The sequence below is a fragment of the Salmo salar genome, chromosome ssa02, assembly GCF_905237065.1.
Source record: "Salmo salar chromosome ssa02, Ssal_v3.1, whole genome shotgun sequence".
NCBI lineage: Eukaryota > Metazoa > Chordata > Actinopteri > Salmoniformes > Salmonidae > Salmo > Salmo salar.
The window spans coordinates 3,387,501-3,411,500 of NC_059443.1; the positions used below are offsets into that span (position 1 = coordinate 3,387,501).

The window sequence follows — 24,000 nt, forward strand, 5'->3', positions numbered from 1 at the left end:
AGGACAGGGAGAGGAGGGGGGGGGACAGGGAGAGGACTGGGGGAGGAGGACAGGGAGAGGAGGGGGGAGGAGGACAGGGAGAGGACGGGGGGAGGAGGACAGGGAGAGGACTGGGGGAGGAGGACAGGGAGAGGACTGGGGGAGGTGGACAGGGAGAGGAGGGGGGAGGAGGACAGGGAGAGGACGGGGGGGAGGAGGACAGGGAGAGGAGGGGGGGGACAGGGAGAGGACTGGGGGAGGAGGACAGGGAGAGGAGGGGGGGAGGAGGACAGGGAGAGGAGGGGGGGAGGAGGACAGGGAGAGGACTGGGGGAGGAGGACAGGGAGAGGACTGGGGGAGGAGGACAGGGAGAGGACGGGGGGAGGAGGACAGGGAGAGGACGGGGGGAGGAGGACAGGGAGAGGAGGGGGGGAGGAGGACAGGGAGAGGAGGGGGAGGAGGACAGGGAGAGGACGGGGGGAGGAGGACAGGGAGAGGACGGGGGAGGAGGACAGGGAGAGGACGGGGGAGGAGGACAGGGAGAGGACGGGGGGAGGAGGACAGGGAGAGGACGGGGGGAGGAGGACAGGGAGAGGACGGGGGGGGAGAAGGACAGGGAGAGGACGGGGGGAGGAGGACAGGGAGAGGAGGGGGAGGAGGACAGGGAGAGGACGGGGGGAGGAGGACAGGGAGAGGAGGGGGGAGGAGGACAGGGAGAGGACTGGGGGGAGGAGGACAGGGAGAGGACGGGGGGGGGAGGACAGGGAGAGGACGGGGGGAGGAGGACAGGGAGAGGACGGGGGGAGGAGGACAGGGAGAGGAGGGGGGGAGGAGGACAGGGAGAGGACAGGGGGAGGAGGACAGGGAGAGGACAGGGGAGGAGGACAGGGAGAGGGGGGGGGACTCTTTCCAGAATGGTTATAGCTACTCCTCTCAGTGTGTAGCAGGCCAGTGTAATTACTGCATTCACAGGACAGGATATTAGCATAGCTGAGAGAACAATTTATTAGTAACTGCTGTTGACATGTTAGTGTTTTACTGCTACTGGGGATGAGGAGTTACCCTCCCTGAACACTGGACCTGGGCCAGAGGAGCTTCTATACCCACACACACTGGAGCTTCTATACCCACACACACACTGGAGCTTCTATACCCACACACACACACACACACACACACACACACACACACACACACACACACACACACACACACACACACACACACACTGGAGCTTCTATACCCACACACACACACACACACACTGGAGCTTCTATACCCACACACACACACACACACACACACACACTGGAGCATCTATACCCACACACACACTGGAGCTTCTATACCCACACACACTGGAGCTTCTATACCCACACACACACTGGAGCTTCTATACCCACACACACACACACACACACACACACTGGAGCTTCTATACCCACACACACACACACACACACACACACTGGAGCTTCTATACCCACACACACACACACACACACACACACACACACACACACACACACACACACTGGAGCATCTATACCCACACACACACTGGAGCTTCTATACCCACACACACTGGAGCTTCTATACCCACACACACACACACACACTGGAGCTTCTATACCCACACACACACTGGAGCTTCTATACCCACACACACTGGAGCGTCTATACCCACACACACTGGAGCTTCTATACCCACACACACATACACTGGAGCTTCTATACCCACACACACTGGAGCTTCTATACCCACACACACACACTGGAGCTTCTATACCCACACACACACACACTGGAGCTTCTATACCCACACACACACACACTGGAGCTTCTATACCCACACACACACACACTGGAGCTTCTATACCCACACACACACTGGAGCTTCTATACCCACACACACACTGGAGCTTCTATACCCACACACACTGGAGCTTCTATACCCACACACACTGGAGCTTCTATACCCACACACACTGGAGCTTCTATACCCACACACACTGGAGCTTCTATACCCACACACACACTGGAGCTTCTATACCCACACACACACTGGAGCTTCTATACCCACACACACTGGAGCTTCTATACCCACACACACTGGAGCTTCTATACCCACACACACACTGGAGCTTCTATACCCACACACACACACACTGGAGCTTCTATACACACACACACACACTGGAGCGTCTATACCCACACACACACACTGGAGCGTCTATACCCACACACACACACTGGAGCTTCTATACCCACACACACACACACTGGAGCTTCTATACCCACACACACACACTGGAGCTTCTATACCCACACACACACACTGGAGCTTCTATACCCACACACACTGGAGCTTCTATACCCACACACACACACTGGAGCTTCTATACCCACACACACACACTGGAGCGTCTATACCCACACACACACACTGGAGCTTCTATACCCACACACACACTGGAGCTTCTATACCCACACACACACTGGAGCTTCTATACCAACACACACACTGGAGCTTCTATACCCACACACACACACTGGAGCTTCTATACCCACACACACTGGAGCTTCTATACCCACACACACTGGAGCTTCTATACCCACACACACACTGGAGCTTCTATACCCACACACACACTGGAGCTTCTATACCAACACACACACTGGAGCTTCTATACCCACACACACACACACACACTGGAGCGTCTATACCCACACACACACACTGGAGCTTCTATACCCACACACACACTGGAGCTTCTATACCAACACACACACTGGAGCTTCTATACCCACACACACACACACACACTGGAGCGTCTATACCCACACACACACACTGGAGCTTCTATACCCACACACGCTGCCCATAATGTGATAACACCCTCTACTCTCCTGCTGTGTTCAGATCAGTCTTTCCATGACTTCTCTTCTTAGAAGACTTGCTGTGGTGCGTTCACGTGTTACCCCAACCTGATCTCAGATCATTTCCTACTTTTCTGTACGTAAACTCCAGGCACTCCATTTAGGATGATATGTTACGTTTCCTACGGTATGTATTTATCTGGGGAATCCATCACCCATTTCGTATGAAATGTTACCAACTACAATTCATATTATATACTGAACAAAAATATAAACACAACAATTTCAATGGTTTTATTGAGTTACAGTTCATATAAGGGATTTATTTGTATTTTTTATTATTTAACTAGGCAAGTCAGTTAAGAACAAATTCTTATTTACAATGACGGCCTAGGAACAGTGGGTTAACGGAATTGTTCAGGGGCAGAACGACAGATTTTTTTTTTACCTTGTCAGTTCGGGGATTCGATCTAGCAACCTTTCGGTTACTGGCCCAACACTCTAACCACTAGGCTACCTGCTGCCCCTACACTCTAACCACTAGGCTACCTGCCGCCCCTACACTCTAACCACTAGGCTACCTGCCGTCCCTACACTCTAACCACTAGTCTACCTACCATTCCTACACTCTAACCACTAGTCTACCTACCGTCCCTACACTCTAACCACTAGGCTACCTGCCGCGCCAATCAGTCAATTGAAATACATTTATTAGGCCCTTGTCTATGGATTTAACATGACTGGGCAGGGGCGTAGCTATAGGTGGGCCTGGGAGGGCATAGACCCACCCACTTGGGAGCCAAGCCCAGCCAATAAGAATGAGTTTTCCCCCACAAAAGGGCTTATTAGACAATACTCTGGCGGCTTATGGTAGAGAAATTAACAGTACATTCTCCGGAAACAGCTCTGGTGGATATTCCTGCAGTTAGCATGCCAACTGCACTCTCCCTCAAAATGATTGACATCTGTGCTACTGTGTTCTGAGACTAAACTGCACAATTTAAAGTGGCCTTTCACTGTCCCCGGGACACGGTGCACCTGTGTAATGATCATGCTGTTTAAAAAGCTTCTTGATATGCCACACTAGTCAGGTGGATGGATTATCTTGGCAAATGAGAAATGCTCACTAACAGGGATGTAAACAAATTTGTGCACAAAATTTGAAAGAAATAAGCTTATGGAACATTTCTGGGATTTTTTATTTCAGTTCATAAAATATGGAACCAACACTTTACATGTTGCATTTATATTGTTGGTTTAGTATGTTACGAATTTGCAAAATGTATAATATATAACGAATTCTAGCTAGGTGGCTAATGTAAGCTAGATGACTAACGTTAGCTAGGCTAAGGGTTAGGTTAAAGGGTTAAGGTTAGGGGAAAGGTTAGCGAAAAGGGTTTAGGGTTAGCTAGCATGCTAAGTAGTCGAAAAGTAGCAAGTAGTTGAAAAGTTGCAAATTAGCCAACATGCTAAAGTGTTCCATGATGAGATTGGAACTCACAACCTTTGGGTTTCTAGATGTTGGCATTACACATCCACCCATCCACCCTACTTTCATTTTTGCCTTAAGTAACCATCTGTCTTATGTAGCGTCATACCAAACGTAACTTATGTAGCGTCATACCAAACGTAACTTATGTAGCGTCATACCAAACGTAACTTATCATACTAATTTGTGTGTCCCGGATTTACGTTTACTATGTTACGTCTAGTATATGAGAGCAGGTTGGTTACCCCGATACGAAAGGTGTGGTTTACAATAGCGTCTTAATTGTGCAAACATCGTTCCCTACAACAAAGCTCTTCCCTCTGTTAAAACACTTCCTGTATCCTTGGAGTAAGACTTCAGGGAGGGACTTTAGCGAGAGAGCGAGAAAGAGAGAGAAACATGTGAGAGCAAACAACAAGTGGAGCTCAGTCACGACGAAGAAGAGAAGACTGAAGAAACATCTGCTTTGAATTCCATCTTCTCTGTCTTCTCTGCCAGGGGGATTAGTGTGGATTAAAACATACACAGGATCAAACAGGCATTCTGCTCTATTCTGCTCCATCTCCGTATCAGTCCATACACCATCAAACAGCCATTCTGCTATATGTATTGATTCAAGGCCTTTTATACAGGGCCGGTCTATATGGTTAGGCCCAGGTACACCCTGCACATCAAAAGGCCCAGACATTAAGAGGTTTAATGTCTACCATAGCTAGTAATCCATCAGATTAGGGGCTGGATTTAGAATGATTCCAACAAGCTGTATTTCTGCTTGGTAGAGATATCATCTCATTCAGATATACTTCTTATCGAACTATTTTTTATTTTTTTTTAACTCGAGCATTACCTAACAAATTAACAAATCACTTAACTCTCTCTCTCTCTCTTATAACTAATATTTTCCATTTCACAAAGAAAATCGGCCTGTTAGGTGAAGCCTTGGTTGTCCCTGGTCAACCCAGAAGGGACTGGAAGGAGCTCCATGATGTTCCTATTCAACAGACAGGCACATCATCTACCAGGTGGAAGATGTGTCTCTTGGATATGAACTACAACGACACCCAGGGTGCTGTGCCCGTCACAATGGTGTTGCCACGGCATCCGCAGCACGGCACACTGGGACAGCTGGGGGCCAGGAGACCATGCTGAAAACCTTTCCAGCACCCCGCTATGTACTGACCGGGAGAGAGACTGTTAACAGCACCCCACTATGTACTGACTGGGAGAGAGACTGTTAACAGCACCCCACTATGTACTGACTGGGAGAGAGACTGTTAACAGCACCCCACTATGTACTGACTGGGAGAGAGACTGTTAACAGCACCCCACTATGTACTGACTGGGAGAGAGACTGTTAACAGCAACCCACTATGTACTGACTGGGAGAGAGACTGTGTTAACAGCACCCCACTATGTACAGACTAGGAGAGAGACTGTTAACAGCACCCCACTATGTACTGACTGGGAGAGAGACTGTGTTAACAGCACCCCACTATGTACAGACTAGGAGAGAGACTGTTAACAGCACCCCACTATGTACTGACCAGGAGAGAGACTGTTAACAGCACCCCACTATGTACTGACCGGGAGAGAGACTGTTAACAGCACCCCACTATGTACTGACTGGGAGAGAGACTGTTAACAGCACCCTACTATGTACTGACCGGGAGAGAGACTGTTAACAGCACCCCACTATGTACTGACTGGGAGAGAGACTTTTAACAGCACCCCACTATGTACTGACCAGGAGAGAGACTGTTAACAGCACCCCACTATGTACTGACCAGGAGAGAGACTGTTAACAGCAACCCACTATGTACTGACCAGGAGAGAGACTGTTAACAGCACCCCACTATGTACTGACCGGGAGAGACTGTTAACAGCACCCCACTATGTACTGACCGGGAGAGAGACTGTTAACAGCACCCCACTATGTACTGACCGGGAGAGAGACTGTTAACAGCACCCCACTATGTACTGACCAGGAGAGAGACTGTTAACAGCACCCCACTATGTACTGACCAGGAGAGACTGTTAACAGCACCCCACTATGTACTGACCGGGAGAGAGACTGTTAACAGCACCCCACTATGTACTGACCAGGAGAGAGACTGTTAACAGCACCCCACTATGTACTGACTGGGAGAGAGACTGTTAACAGCACCCCACTATGTACTGAACAGGAGAGAGACTGTTAACAGCACCCCACTATGTACTGACCAGGAGAGAGACTGTTAACAGCAACCCACTATGTACTGACCAGGAGAGAGACTGTTAACAGCACCCCACTATGTACTGACCAGGAGAGACTGTTAACAGCACCCCACTATGTACTGACCGGGAGAGAGACTGTTAACAGCACCCCACTATGTACTGACCAGGAGAGAGACTGTTAACAGCACCCCACTATGTACTGACTGGGAGAGAGACTGTTAACAGCACCCCACTATGTACTGAACAGGAGAGAGACTGTTAACAGCACCCCACTATGTACTGACCAGGAGAGAGACTGTTAACAGCACCCCACTATGTACTGACCAGGAGAGAGACTGTTAACAGCACCCCACTATGTACTGACCAGGAGAGAGACTGTTAACAGCACCCCACTATGTACTGACCGGGAGAGAGACTGTTAACAGCACCCCACTATGTACTGACCAGGAGAGAGACTGTTAACAGCACCCCACTATGTACTGACCGGGAGAGAGACTGTGTTAACAGCACCCCACTATGTACTGACCAGGAGAGAGACTGTGTTAACAGCACCCCACTATGTACTGACCAGGAGAGAGACTGTGTTAACAGTGGTGTGGACTGGGACTGACTGAACATCAAACACATTGGAGCAGGACGCCTCCTGCCAACTGGCTAAGAGACTTTTCTTTGGAGACATACAGCAACGGGACAGAACACGGTGTGTGTGTGTGTGTGTGTGTGTGTGTGTGTGTGTGTGTGTGTGTGTGTGTGTGTGTGTGTGTGTGTGTGTGTGTGTGTGGTGTGTGTGTGTGTGTGGTGTGTGTGGTGTGTGTAGCTGGCTGGTAGAAGTCATGCTAATAAGACTGGTCCCAGACGGATAAGCACCTTCACAGCCAGGATTTATTATAAAGGACCACAGCTCTAGTGTGTGTGTATTTGTGTGTGTGTGTGTGTGTGTGTGTGTGTGTGTGTGTGTGTGTGTGTGTGTGTGTGTGTGTGGTGTGTGGTGTGTGTGTGTGGTGTGTGTGGTGTGTGTGGTGTGTGTGTGTGTGTGTGTGTGTGTGTGTGTGTGTGTGTGTGTGTGTGTGTGTGTGTTTGCCAGCAGCCTCCAGGCTGACTCAGTCTCAGGTGAGTTGTATCTGTGCTTGGCTGCTCTCTGTTACTGGTTGATTAGCAGACAGTCTATTAAGAGAAATGCCCTGATCACTGCCACATCGCCCACCCAACTACCACCCAACAACAACCCAACTACCACCCAACAACTACCCAACTACCACCCAACTACCCAACTACCACCCAACAACTACACAACTACCACACAACTACCACCCAACTACCACCCAACTACCACCCAACTACTACCAACGTGGTATTGTTTGCCATTGATTGTACTGTTGAAGTTACTCAAAAACAATTGTACACAACAACACAGCTTCTAAGTAAAACAACAGAACTTCAACATCTAGGCTAAGTAAAACAACAGAACTTCAACATCTAGGCTAAGTAAAACAACAGAACTTCAACATCTAGGCTAAGTAAAACAACAGAACTTCAACATCTAGGCTAAGTAAAACAGCAGAACTTCAACATCTAGGCTAAGTAAAACAACAGAACTTCAACATCTAGGCTAAGTAAAACAACAGAACTTCAACATCTAGGCTAAGTAAAACAACAGAACTTCAACATCTAGGCTAAGTAAAACAACATAACTTCAACATCTAGGCTAAGTAAAACAACAGAACTTCAACATCTAGGCTAAGTAAAACAGCAGAACTTCAACATCTAGGCTAAGTAAAACAACAGAACTTCAACATCTAGGCTAAGTAAAACAACAGAACTTCAACATCTAGGCTAAGTAAAACAACAGAACTTCAACATCTAGGCTAAGTAAAACAGCAGAACTTCAACATCTAGGCTAAGTAAAACAACAGAACTTCAACATCTAGGCTAAGTAAAACAGCAGAACTTCAACATCTAGGCTAGGTAAAACAACAGAACTTCAACATCTAGGCTAAGTAAAACAACAGAACTTCAACATCTAGGCTAAGTAAAACAACAGAACTTCAACATCTAGGCTAAGTAAAACAACAGAACTTCAACATCTAGGCTAAGTAAAACAACAGAACTTCAACATCTAGGCTAAGTAAAACAACAGAACTTCAACATCTAGGCTAAGTAAAACAGCAGAACTTCAACATCTAGGCTAAGTAAAACAACAGAACTTCAACATCTAGGCTAAGTAAAACAACAGAACTTCAACATCTAGGCTAAGTAAAACAGCAGAACTTCAACATCTAGGCTAAGTAAAACAACAGAACTTCAACATCTAGGCTAAGTAAAACAGCAGAACTTCAACATCTAGGCTAAGTAAAACAACAGAACTTCAACATCTAGGCTAAGTAAAACAACAGAACTTCAACATCTAGGCTAAGTAAAACAACAGAACTTCAACATCTAGGCTAAGTAAAACAACAGAACTTCAACATCTAGGCTAAGTAAAACAGCAGAACTTCAACATCTAGGCTAAGTAAAACAACAGAACTTCAACATCTAGGCTAAGTAAAACAACAGAACTTCAACATCTAGGCTAAGTAAAACAACAGAACTTCAACATCTAGGCTAAGTAAAACAACAGAACTTCAACATCTAGGCTAAGTAAAACAACAGAACTTCAACATCTAGGCTAAGTAAAACAACAGAACTTCAACATCTAGGCTAAGTAAAACAACAGAACTTCAACATCTAGGCTAAGTAAAACAACAGAACTTCAACATCTAGGCTAAGTAAAACAGCAGAACTTCAACATCTAGGCTAAGTAAAACAACAGAACTTCAACATCTAGGCTAAGTAAAACAACAGAACTTCAACATCTAGGCTAAGTAAAACAACAGAACTTCAACATCTAGGCTAAGTAAAACAACAGAACTTCAACATCTAGGCTAAGTAAAACAACAGAACTTCAACATCTAGGCTAAGTAAAACAACAGAACTTCAACATCTAGGCTAAGTAAAACAGCAGAACTTCAACATCTAGGCTAAGTAAAACAACAGAACTTCAACATCTAGGCTAAGTAAAACAGCAGAACTTCAACATCTAGGCTAAGTAAAACAACAGAACTTCAACATCTAGGCTAAGTAAAACAACAGAACTTCAACATCTAGGCTAAGTAGTAGCAAAGGTGGGACCAACTCCACATTAATGCCCATGATTTTGGAATGAGAAGTTTGACGAGCAGGTGTCCACACACTGTTGGTCATGTAGGGATTTAGATTTATGAATTTTGTATATATATATTATATAATCTTTTTGTTTCTTCCACTTTGACAGAGTATTTTGTGTAGATTGTTGACAATTAAATCTATTTGAATCCCAATGTGACACAATAAAATGTGAACAGGGAAGTAACAGCAGCTCTACGTCGGCCAACAGGGAAGTAACAGCAGCTCTACGTCGGCCAACAGGGAAGTAACAGCAGCTCTACGTCGGCCAACAGGGAAGTAACAGCAGCTCTACGTCGGCTAACAGGGAAGTAACAGCAGCTCTACGTCGGCCAACAGGGAAGTAACAGCAGCTCTACGTCGGCCAACAGGGAAGTAACAGCAGCTCTACGTCGGCCAACAGGGAAGTAACAGCAGCTCTACGTCGGCTAACAGGGAAGTAACAGCAGCTCTACGTCGGCCAACAGGGAAGTAACAGCAGCTCTACGTCGGCCAACAGGGAAGTAACAGCAGCTCTACGTCGGCCAACAGGGAAGTAACAGCAGCTCTACGTCGGCCAACAGGGAAGTAACAGCAGCTCTACGTCGGCCAACAGGGAAGTAACAGCAGCTCTACGTCGGCCAACAGGGAAGTAACAGCAGCTCTACGTCGGCCAACAGGGAAGTAACAGCAGCTCTACGTCGGCCAACAACAGGGAAGTAACAGCAGCTCTACGTCGGCCAACAACAGGGAAGTAACAGCAGCTCTACATCGGCCAACAGGGAAGTAACAGCAGCTCTACGTCGGCCAACAACAGGGAAGTAACAGCAGCTCTATGTCGGCCAACAACAGGGAAGTAACAGCAGCTCTACATCGGCCAACAGGGAAGTAACAGCAGCTCTACGTCGGCCAACAGGGAAGTAACAGCAGCTCTACGTCGGCCAACAGGGAAGTAACAGCAGCTCTATGTCGGCCAACAACAGGGAAGTAACAGCAGCTCTACGTCGGCCAACACAGGGAAGTAACAGCAGCTCTACGTCGGCCAACAACAGGGAAGTAACAGCAGCTCTACGTCGGCCAACAACAGGGAAGTAACAGCAGCTCTACATCGGCCAACAGGGAAGTAACAGCAGCTCTACGTCGGCCAACAGGGAAGTAACAGCAGCTCTACGTCGGCCAACAGGGAAGTAACAGCAGCTCTACGTCGGCCAACAGGGAAGTAACAGCAGCTCTACGTCGGCCAACAGGGAAGTAACAGTAACGTCAGTTATTCCTAGCAGATGTCTGCAGATTTCCACCTTGTACATTTATACTGGACAACCTCCAGGGAACAAACCAAACCAGTACTAATGCTATTGTAATTCTCTGCTGCGCTACGATGACCATAAAAGTGATTTACACCACAACATCATTAGAGATGTGTTTTAGGTGTTGTTCTAATCTGTGGCTACATTAACCCATGTCAGGGGCCCACATGGCACCCTATTCCCTATCTAGTGCACTACTTTTGACCAGGGCCCATAGGGGTAGTGCACTACTTTTGACCATGGCCCATAGGGGTAGTGCACTATACCGGAAATAGGGTACCATTTGGGAAACGTCTCATAAATGGCCAAGGACGAAACACGGTGAGTAATCAAATTGTACATGTTTATCTAATTTGGCCGAGAGATATATAACAGTAGTATAAACAACGAGGCTGTTTGGTGAAGCAGTCGACTCAGCTCTTATTTACAGTGATGTGTCCTTAAGGCTGGCATTATGAGGCATGTAAGCAATAACGTCCGGGGACAAACCATGCTATTTCATGTAATTACCCCAGTAACAGAGGTGCCCGGGGTGTGTGTGTGTGTGTGTGTGTGTGTAACAGAGGAGCCTAAGGGAGGCTATGAGGAACAGGGAGAGGAGGACATTATTAAAACTATTCAGATCTGTGGATAATCTGTGCTTTACGACATGCTAATTTCAATCAACAGACCACTGTGGGCACTGGCCATGGAAGGAAGGGCCTCAGGATGATGTTAACTACAACTAAAACCAGAGAGACTTTACATTCAGTGAGTATTACATTCAGAGACTTTACATTTAGTGAGTATTACATTCAGAGACTTTACATTTAGGGAGTATTACATTCAGAGACTTTACATTCAGTGAGTATTACATTCAGAGACTTTACATTTAGGGAGTATTACATTCAGAGACTTAACATTTAGGGAGTATTACATTCAGAGACTTAACATTTAGTGAGTATTACATTCAGAGACTTTACATTTAGTGAGTATTACATTCAGAGACTTTAGATTTAGTGAATATTACATTCAGAGACTTTACATTGAGGGATTATTAAGTTCAGAGACTTAACATTTAGTGAGTATTACATTCAGAGACTTTACATTTAGTGAGTATTACATTCAGATACCTTACATTTAGTGAATATTACATTCAGAGACTTTACATTTAGTGAGTATTACATTCAGAGACTTTACATTTAGTGAATATTACATTCAGAGAGTTTACATTTAGTGAGTATTACATTCAGAGACTTTACATTTAGTGAATATTACATACAGAGACTTTAGATTTAGTGAATATTACATTCAGAGACTTTACATTGAGGGATTATTAAGTTCAGAGACTAGAGAGACAAGAAACCACGAGCCACACAGGAAGTAACATTTCCTAAAAATGGACAAAACAATGGCAACTTTTAAAGAGAGAAAGATGCCCCAAATCACAACAGATGTGTGGAGAAAGACAGATAAATGTTGTTAACACAAGCAGAATACAGCAGCTTCCAGGGCATGATCTGACAGACCAAATATCTGACTGAGGCTTTAACATGTTTCTTTACTTCCACACACACACACACACACACACACACACACACACACACACACACACACACACACACACACACACACACACACACACACACACACACACACACACACACACACACACACACACACACACACACACACACACACACACACACACACACACCTTACAAAACACACACTCTCCTGGGACTGTGTGTGTTTGTGCGCTTGCGTCCGTGTGTGTGTATGTACACATGTTCGTGTGTGTGGGCGGTAAAACATGCGTGTGTGGGAGGAAGACATGTCTTTCCAGAGGATGTGTGAGCTTCCTTCGTTTCTGTTCATTAAGACTGTAGGAGAGAAGCTGCAGGAGATTTCACCACAGAGTTAAACATGAACAGAAAAGCTCACCGCAGGTCAAACTGATTAAGACTGTTGAAGAGAATGACAGCGTTGGACCGTTTCAATTCAAGACGTGATTTCATTTAGTTGGGAGTAAGAACTAAGAGCTGTGTCTGACAATCCTCAGGCAGCAACACAGGTGTCAAAAACCTGCTTTACTAAAACATCCTAAACTCAATATCGCCTGTCTCAATAAAGTTAGGACATCACGTAGTGTACAAAGCCCTCTCACCATCTCCCGTCAGTCTCCTCTCTCTATCTCCCGTCGGTCTCCTCTCTCTATCTCCCGTCGGTCTCCTCTCTCTATCTCCCGTCGGTCTCCTCTCTCTATCTCCCGTCGGTCTCCTCTCTCTATCTCCCGTCAGTCTCCTCTCTCCATCTCCCGTCAGTCTCCTCTCTCCATCTCCCGTCAGTCTCCTCTCTCCATCTCCCGTCAGTCTCCTCTCTCCATCTCCCGTCAGTCTCCTCTCTCCATCTCCCGTCAGTCTCCTCTCTCCATCTCCCGTCAGTCTCCTCTCTCTATCTCACGTCAGTCTCCTCTCTCTATCTCCCGTCAGTCTCCTCTCTCTATCTCCCGTCAGTCTCCTCTATCTCCCGTCAGTCTCCTCTCTCTATCTCCCGTCAGTCTCCTCTCTCCATCTCCCGTCAGTCTCCTCTCTCCATCTCCCGTCAGTCTCCTCTCTCCATCTCCCGTCAGTCTCCTCTCTCTATCTCACGTCAGTCTCCTCTCTCTATCTCCCGTCAGTCTCCTCTCTCTATCTCCCGTCAGTCTCCTCTATCTCCCGTCAGTCTCCTCTCTCTATCTCCCGTCAGTCTCCTCTCTCTATCTCCCGTCAGTCTCCTCTCTCTATCTCCCGTCAGTCTCCTCTCTCTATCTCCCGTCAGTCTCCTCTCTCTATCTCCCGTCAGTCTCCTCTCTCTATCTCCCGTCAGTCTCCTCTCTCTATCTCCCGTCAGTCTCCTCTCTCTACCACCCGTCAGTCTCCTCTCTCTATCTCCCGTCAGTCTCTTCTTCTCCCTCAGCTCCTCTCATCTCCCGTCAGTCTCCTCTCTCTCCTCTCCCGTCAGTCCCTCTCTATCTTCAGTCTCCTATCTCTACCACCCGTCAGTCTCCTCTCTCTATCTCCCGTCAGTCTCTTCTATCTCCCGTCAGTCTCCTCTATCTCCCGTCAGTCTCCTCTCCCGTCAGTCTCCTCTCCGGTCAGTCTCCTCTATCTCCCGTCAGTCTCCTCAAACTCATGAGCCTCATCTCCACTTAACCCCATAACTTTTAAATTGTCTTTCAAATAAGAGTGCGTTATAAAGTAAAGGTATTATATTTAATTATAACTTGTGTGTTCTGAATCTATAAACTGGGGCCTGTTCAGAAGAGGGCAACACTAAAGAACGTTCAGGTAGAAATGTACTGTGTAGAACAGTTATGATTGTTAGGCACATAGAATAGGCCGATCATGTCATCCCTATTCATCACATTTCTATCTGAAACTATTCAGTTTCACCACACTGAAGTCACCATTTAGGTCTTCAGTGGCCGTGAAGTGTTTCTACCACTGATGTTCATTGACAGAGAGAATCCTGTTCAGGCTTTCAGAGGCACCGTAATCACCAGGCCTCTCCAGTCAGTTAGAACATGGTAATGCTGCTGATCACCGTATGAAACAAAGCCAAATGACCTGCTGAAGGTGTCTCCATTAGCTGGATAATACCACAGAAAGCAGTGAGAGGGAAACTAGCCTACGCATCATTAAAGAGGGATTATTATTCAATGAATGCTTGTTCATTACTCTCCACGCCAGATCCAAGATGGAGGACCAGTAACCTCTACGGGTAGGCCTGTAATTGTAGTCAGGCTCCTGGTATTTCATTTTCATTTTTTTGTTCCATTTGAGTCATTTAGCAGACAGTCTTATGCAGAGGGACTTACAGCAGTGAGTACATACATTTTTGTACTTTTTCCCGTACTGGTCCCCCGCGGGACTCGAACCAGCAACCCTGGAGTTGCAAGCGCCACGCTCTAACAACTGAACCGCAAGAGATAATATTTCCCCTCGGCACCGAACACGGAGGAGACCAAGTTTATTTTTTATTTATTTCTATTTAACCTTTATTTAACTAGGCAAGTCAGTTAAGAACAAATTCTTATTTTACAATAACGGCCTACACCAGGCCAAACCCGGACGACACTGGGCCAATTGTGCGCCGCCCTATGGGACTCCCAATCACGGCCGGATGTGATACAGCCTGGATTTGAAGCTAGTGCTTCCTAATCATCATCAGGAGGTACTGGAGAGCGACTTAGTGTATAGTAATGATTGGAGGGTACAGGAGAGAGACTTAGTGTATGTAATGATTGGAGGGTACAGGAGAGAGACTTAGTGTATAGTAATGATTGGAGGGTACAGGAGAGGGACTTAGTGTATAGTAATGATTGGAGGGTACAGGAGAGAGACTTAGTGTATAGTAATGATTGGAGGGTACAGGAGAGAGACTTAGTGTATAGTAATGATTGGAGGGTACAGGAGAGGGACCTGTCTGAAACATGAACATTTCTCAGAGGTTCAGAGGACTGTTGGTCAATGGGAGTCCTAGCCAGCAGCACAGCAGTCTCTCAGACAGCTCCTCTACAGAGGACCATCCTAAAGGTCTTCTTCGGTTTCTCCTCATCACTTACCTGACACACCAAACTGGTTGACCTTGTGTGGACATTTCAATATATTAAAAAAATGCCTTGTCTCGATGGTTGAAGATGCATCGAGTGGTGGCATCGTCAAGCTCTAAACAAACTCCCTGAGCATCTCTGGGCGTCAGATCCACTTCAAAAAGACAAGCACCACACAGTGCAACCAGTGAGAGGACATTCCCGATCGGACAACGGCCATTTTGTTCATCACAGATCTCTCAGAGGAATACAATCATCAATGTTACACGAGTCACCACACAGAGGACGACGTATCAAAGAGTCTTCAAGAAAGACCAGGTTGACATCCAGACCTGGGTTCAAATAATATTTGAAATATTTTTTATAATTTGACCCTTTGCTCTAGTATCCTGGATTGCCAAATGGGGACTATTATATTGGTCCATTAAGCCAGACAGCTCAAACAAGCACAGTGGGATGAAATTATTTAAAATAGTATTGACAAGATATCAGAGACAAGAGCAAACCTGCAATATCAACAGTAAACCCCAGTAAACCCCATAATAAACCCCAGGAAGAGAAGCTGCTGCCTTGACAGGAACTAATGGGGATCCATAATAAACCCCAGGAAGAGTAGCTGCTGCCTTGGCAGGAACTAATGGGGATCCATAATAAACCCCCAGGAAGAGTAGCTGCTGCCTTGGCAGGAACTAATGGGGATCCATAATAAACCCCAGGAAGCTTGCAGCTGCTGTCTTGGCAGGAACTAATGGGGATCCATAATAAACCCCAGGAAGAGTAGCTGCTGTCTTGGCAGGAACTAATGGGGATCCATAATAAACCCCAGGAAGAGTAGCTGCTGCCTTGGCAGGAACTAATGGGGATCCATAATAAACCCCAGGAAGAGTAGCTTCTGTCTTGACAGGAACTAATGGGGATCCATAATAAATACAAATACAAATATTCCCACGTTCAAGGAGCTTTTCCGTTCTGATAGTTTTTTTGTTGTGGCCTAAAAACCTTTAGGTCTACCTATAGAACAATGTAAAAACACCTCTGCATCTCTGCTCAGCCTGGTAAGAGAGGCGTAAAGGATGATTAGCATCCCCAGAGGCTCTGGAAGTGTGGAGAAAATATTCTGTTGGCCGGCTCTCCAGGAACCATCACATGAGCCGGAAGACAGACTGGCCAAACTCCTGTTTCTAGGAATTCATTCTAAAACTGAACTCAAAAAGGCACTAATAAGTCATTTTTTGTTTCATTTGTATTTAATTCTAAGTCCCAGCCTATATGTGCAATGTATAGACAATAATGATTTAATACAACTAAATGTTGTTTAAATGCTGAGCTCTTTATGTCCCTACCAGCCTATTGCGTCACACTCTCAAATGCTTCACAATGTATTTTCTTTGTAGGCTCCATGAGCGGGACTCCGCTCACATCCTCTGTATGGGACCAAATGATTCACTCTGCACACCATATACTGGAAACTAGGACACCATAAGGATGGACACCATGGGGATGGACACCATATAAATGGACACCATGGGGATGGACACCATAAGGATGGACACCATGGGGATGGACACCATGGGGATGGACACCATAAGGATGGACACCATGGGGATGGACACCATGGGGATGGACACCATATAAATGGACACCATGGGGATGGACACCATGGGGATGGACACCATGGGGATGGACACCATGGGGATAGACACCATGGGGATGGACACCATGGGGATGGACACCATATAAATGGACACCATGGGGATGGACACCATAAGGATGGACACCATGGGGATGGACACCATAGGAGTGGACACCATAGGGATGGACACCATGCGGATGGACACCATAGGAGTGGACACCATAGGGATGGACACCATGGGGATGGACACCATATAAATGGACACCATGGGAATGGACACCATGGGAATGGACACCATGGGGATGGACACCATATAAATGGACACCATGGGAATGGACACCATAGGGATGGACACTAAGGGGATAGACACCATGGGGATGGACACCATAGGGATAGACACCATGGGGATGGACACCATGGGGATGGACACCATAGGGATGGACACCATGGGGATAGACATCATGGGGATGGACACCATATAAATGGACACCATGGGAATGGACACCATAGGGATAGACACCATGGGGATGGACACCATGGGGATAGACACCATGGGGATGGACACCATATAAATGGACACCATGGGGATGGACACCATGGGGATGGACACCATATAAATGGACACCATGGGAATGGACACCATGGGGATGGACACCATATAAATGGACACCATGGGAATGGACACCATGGGAATGGACACCATGGGAATGGACACCATAGGGATAGACACCATGGGGATGGACACCATGGGGATAGACACTATGGGGATGGACACCATATAAATGGACACCATGGGAATGGACACCATGGGAATGGACACCATGGGAATGGACACCATAGGGATGGACACCATGGGGATAGACACCATGGGGATGGACACCATAGGGATGGACACCATGGGGATAGACACCATGGGGATGGACACCATATAAATGGACACCATGGGAATGGACACCATGGGAATGGACGCCATATAAATGGACACCATGGGAATGGACACCATGGGAATGGACACCATATAAATGGACACCATAGGAATGGACACCATGGGGATGGATACCATGGGAATGGACACCATGGGAATGGACACCATCGGGATGGATACCAACAAACAACCAGAACATTCCCCTCTCAGGCTTTGAGGAAGGAGAAAGGCGAGAGTTGGCATATACCATGAACATATGAAAAACTCACGCCTGCGCAATCACCCAAAAAGGTGAATAAAATGAATGATGTCTTACCTTGTGGTGGTAGGGGTTATAGGAGTGGAACAGGGCCGACAGCTCTTTGGTTCGTTGTTTTTTCTGTGGAGAGAAGTAAAGATAAAGGACATTTATATTTAAAAAAGTACAATGTTATTTTCAGACAGAAAGAGAAGTCACAGTAGTAGACCTAAATGGATTAGAAATATGACATATTATTAGCCCACAAGATTAAGAGACAAATCTACCCCGTTTACTCCCATAATAACGGCATAATAACGCCATATGTCCTTGAATCAAAAAAGTACAACGTCAAATTTAAAAAGACAGACTGTGCAGCTGGCTTTTGGAATACAGTTGATTAATGCAAACAGCTATTCTAATAGATACAAAATAAAACATTGGGCTATTATTTGCCTACAAGATAAGTCTCAATCTACCATTTTCATTGTCGCCCCAAAGCCTCGCATAAATCCTGATACATCCTTAATTTGTAATGAAATGCAGACGCAGAGATATGAGTTAAAACAGGATTTAATGGCATCAGCATGACTTCTAGAGAAGAGAAGAGAGTAAAGTAGTCGAGGTTTGGTAATGAGGGGGACTGATTAGTCCTTCTGTTTCTCAACCCAGGGAGACAGCAACAGCATTATGGGACAACTTCCCTGTCCTCAGGCAACATCATCTGCTGCATATATAATGCCTTAACATGGACCTTTACCATGAGAGATGGAGAGAGATTAGAATCTGGCTGAAAATGTTCCAATCAGTTATAGAACCAATTGCTCTATATGGCAGTGAAGTATGGGGTCCGTGCTCTAATAATGAATTTACCGAATGGGACAAACATCCAATTGAAATACTGCATGCAGAGTTTCGCAAGACTGTATTGGAAGTGCAAAGAAAAACTCAAAATAACGCATGTAGAGCAGAATTGGGCCAATACCCCCCTCCTCATTCAAATTGAAAAAAGAGCCATCAAATTATCCAACCATCTAAAAACAAGCGATTCCAAAACATTCCATCACAGCTCTACAATGTCAAGAGATGAAACCAGAGAAGAGTCCCCTCAGCCAGCTGGTTCTGAGGCTCAGTTCACTAACCCAAACCAACCCCATAGAGCCTCAGGACAGCACTCAGCCAGCTGGTTCTGAGGCTCAGTTCACTAACCCAAACCAACCCCATAGAGCCTCAGGACGACACTCAGCCAGCTGGTTCTGAGGCTCAGTTCACTAACCCAAACCAACCCCATAGAGCCTCAGGACGGCACTCAGCCAGCTGGTTCTGAGGCTCAGTTCACTAACCCAAACCAACCCCATAGAGCCTCAGGACGGCACTCAGCCAGCTGGTTCTGAGGCTCAGTTCACTAACCCAAACCAACCCCATAGAGCCTCAGGACGGCACTCAGCCAGCTGGTTCTGAGGCTCAGTTCACTAACCCAAACCAACCCCATAGAGCCTCAGGACAGCACTCAGCCAGCTGGTTCTGAGGCTCAGTTCACTAACCCAAACCAACCCCATAGAGCCTCAGGACAGCACTCAGCCAGCTGGTTCTGAGGCTCAGTTCACTAACCCAAACCAACCCCATAGAGCCTCAGGACGACACTCAGCCAGCTGGTTCTGAGGCTCAGTTCACTAACCCAAACCAACCCCATAGAGCCTCAGGACAGCACTCAGCCAGCTGGTTCTGAGGCTCAGTTCACTGACCCAAACCAACCCCATAGAGCCTCAGGACGACACTCAGCCAGCTGGTTCTGAGGCTCAGTTCACTAACCCAAACCAACCCCATAGAGCCTCAGGACAGCACTCAGCCAGCTGGTTCTGAGGCTCAGTTCACTGACCCAAACCAACCCCATAGAGCCTCAGGACGGCACTCAGAACATCTGGCCCAACCAAATCATCACAAAACAAAAACATATATATATATCACCTTTTGGAAAGACACAACATAAAATCAAAGTAAACTTCAATGCTATTTGTCTCTAAACAGACAGTCCATGGTGGCAGACTATCTGACCACTGTGACTGATAGAAAACTGAGGAAAACACTGACTAGGTACAGACTCAGTGAGCTCAGTCTGGCTATAGAGACCGGTCGTCACAGACAAACCTGGCTGTCCAGAGAGGACAGTCTGGCTATAGAGACCGGTCGTCACAGACAAACCTGGCTGCCCAGAGAGGACAGTCTAGCTATAGAGACCGGTCGTCACACACAAACCTGGCTGCCCAGAGAGGACAGTCTAGCTATAGAGACCGGTCGTCACAGACAAACCTGGCTGCCCAGAGAGGACAGTCTGGCTATAGAGACCGGTCGTCACAGACAAACCTGGCTGTCCAGAGAGGACAGTCTGGCTATAGAGACCGGTCGTCACAGACAAACCTGGCTGTCCAGAGAGGACAGTCTGGCTATAGAGACCGGTCATCACAGACAAACCTGGCTGTCCAGAGAGGACAGTCTGGCTATAGAGACCGGTCGTCACAGACAAACCTGGCTGTCCAGAGAGGACAGTCTGGCTGTCCAGAGAGGACAGTCTGGCTATAGAGACCGGTCATCACAGACAAACCAGAGAGGACAGTCTGACTGCCCAGAGAGGACAGTCTAGCTATAGAGACCGGTCGTCACAGACAAACCTGGCTGCCCAGAGAGGACAGTCTGGCTATAGAGACCGGTCGTCACAGACAAACCTGGCTGTCCAGAGAGGACAGTCTGGCTATAGAGACCGGTCGTCACAGACAAACCTGGCTGTCCAGAGAGGACAGTCTGGCTATAGAGACCGGTCGTCACAGACAAACCTGGCTGTCCAGAGAGGACAGTCTGGCTATAGAGACCGGTCGTCACAGACAAACCTGGCTGCCCAGAGAGGACAGTCTGGCTATAGAGACCGGTCGTCACAGACAAACCTGGCTGTCCAGAGAGGACAGTCTGGCTATAGAGACCGGTCGTCACAGACAAACCTGGCTGCCCAGAGAGGACAGTCTGGCTATAGAGACCGGTCGTCACAGACAAACCTGGCTGCCCAGAGAGGACAGTCTGGCTATAGAGACCGGTCGTCACAGACAAACCAGAGAGGACAGTCTGGCTATAGAGACCGCTCGTCACAGACAAACCTGGCTGTCCAGAGAGGACAGTCTGGCTATAGAGACCGGTCGTCACAGACAAACCAGAGAGGACAGTCTGGCTATAGAGACCGCTCGTCACAGACAAACCTGGCTGACCAGAGAGGACAGTCTGGCTGTCCAGAGAGGACAGTCTAGCTATAGAGACCGGTCGTCACAGACAAACCTGGCTGTCCAGAGAGGACAGTCTGGCTATAGAGACCGGTCGTCACAGACAAACCTGGCTGCCCAGAGAGGACAGTCTGGCTATAGAGACTGGTCGTCACAGACAAACCTGGCTGTCCAGAGAGGACAGTCTGGCTATAGAGACCGGTCGTCACAGACAAACCTGGCTGCCCAGAGAGGACAGTCTGGCTATAGAGACCGGTCGTCACAGACAAACCTGGCTGTCCAGAGAGGACAGTCTGGCTATAGAGACCGGTCGTCACAGACAAACCTGGCTGCCCAGAGAGGACAGTCTGGCTATAGAGACCGGTCGTCACAGACAAACCTGGCTGTCCAGAGAGGACAGTCTGGCTATAGAGACCGGTCGTCACAGACAGACCTGAGAGGACAGTCTGTGCTCACTCTGCTCCAGGGGAGAGGTAGAGACAGAGCTGTATTTCCTGTTACACTGTGACAAATACTCAGACCTAAGAGAATATTTCTTTCACAAAATTATCATTCAGTACAAAGAATTTGAAACTACAAAAGATGAAGAAAAAGCCAAAATGTACCAAATGTGCATCCTCCTGCCACAACCTGAGGGAAAGCCAGTGAAAAGTGCAATTCAATGTAAAGAATATTTCCCATTTAGTTTTAGTTTTGTCTTTCATACCAGGTCATGTGTCTTCTCAGTCATGTTGACACTGGTCTACTACCATCGCTTTAATGTATTATTACTCTCATTAATATTGTTGTTGTTGTTAATGGTAATCACATGTCCACTACTACTATTATTATTGCTGTTGGTCCCACCATTTATTTATACATGTATACTTTGACAATGTAAGTCATTTTACATGCCATGTAATAAAGTCTATTGAACTGAATTAAGAGAGAGATGGAGAGAGAGAGAGAGATGGAGAGAGAGAGAGAGATGGAGAGAGAGAGATGGAGAGAGAGAGAGAGATGGAGAGAGAGATGGCGAGAGAGAGAGAGAGTGGAGAGAGAGAGATGGAGAGAGAGAGAGAGATGGAGAGAGAGAGAGATGGCGAGAGAGAGAGATGGAGAGAGAGAGAGAGAGATGGAGAGAGAGAGATGGAGAGAGAGAGAGAGATGGAGAGAGAGAGAGATGGCGAGAGAGAGAGATGGAGAGAGAGAGAGATGGTGAGAGAGAGAGAGATGGAGAGAGAGATAGATGGCGAGAGAGAGAGATGGAGAGAGAGAGAGATGGCGAGAGAGAGAGAGATGGAGAGAGAGAGAGCGATGGAGAGAGAGTGAGCGATGGAGAGAGAGAGAGAGAGAGAGAGATGGCGAGATAGTTTCAGACCAAGATAACAATGAAAACATCTTAATTCACAGAAAAACTCCTCAAACGTCTACTTGTAAAACCAGAAGAAATCCAATAGGGCCACATCTACAGTAGGTCTCAGACAGACAGATGGTTCTGACCCTACCCGAGGTTACTATTCCTCAACACCACCAATGAGATCCCTGCAGTATTCACTCCATAACCCACACACACACACACACACACACACACACACACACACACACACACACACACACACACACACACACAGACACAGACACAGACACAGACACACACACACACACACAGACACAGACACAGACACACACAGACACACACACACACACACACACACACACACACACACACAGGCACACACACACAGACACACACAGACACAGGCACACACACAGACACACACACACACACACACACACACACACACACAGACACAGGCACACACACACAGACACAGACATAATTGTGTAGATCCTATTCCAATGGTGAAGTATGCCTTCTGGCCTTTCTGATTTGGGAGAGAGGGAGACGAGAGTCAGAGGAGGAGGAGGAGGAGAGGAGAGAGGTTGGAGGAAGGTTGCCAGGCTCGGGTAGAGGAAGATAACCAGCTACCTTAAGAGAATCTCTTTACTTTCCACCCTGAAATCACATCTTCATTCTGGGTTGAATAGGAGCAGGAATTTGATCAAACACCATGAACCCAAAGCTGACCTTGGGAGACAGAGTTGCATCCCAAATGGCATCCCATTTCCCTATATAGTGCACTACCCCTTATGGACCCTGGTCTAAAGTCACGCACTAGAAAGGGAATAGGGTGCCATTTTGGACACAGATCACTATTTCAGCCTATTAGGAGCTGAGGCCTGGGCTGAGATTGCTGCCGCTCCTGTTACAGCCCAAAGCAGTCAGTCGCTCTCCTCTCCCGGAACCTTCCGGAGTCAGGGACGGCAGAAAAT

The 24,000-nt window shown here is 47.1% G+C and overlaps 1 protein-coding gene across 1 annotated transcript in view; it reads right to left on the reverse strand.

Annotated features, from left to right (window-relative positions):
- Nucleotides 1-24,000, reverse strand: part of LOC106597444 (threonylcarbamoyladenosine tRNA methylthiotransferase-like) — a 797,175-nt gene that overhangs the window by 157,171 nt on the left and 616,004 nt on the right. The window contains 1 exon segment of the mRNA XM_045696608.1: nucleotides 18,497-18,559. Within this exon segment, the coding sequence (XP_045552564.1) occupies nucleotides 18,497-18,559 (63 nt within the window).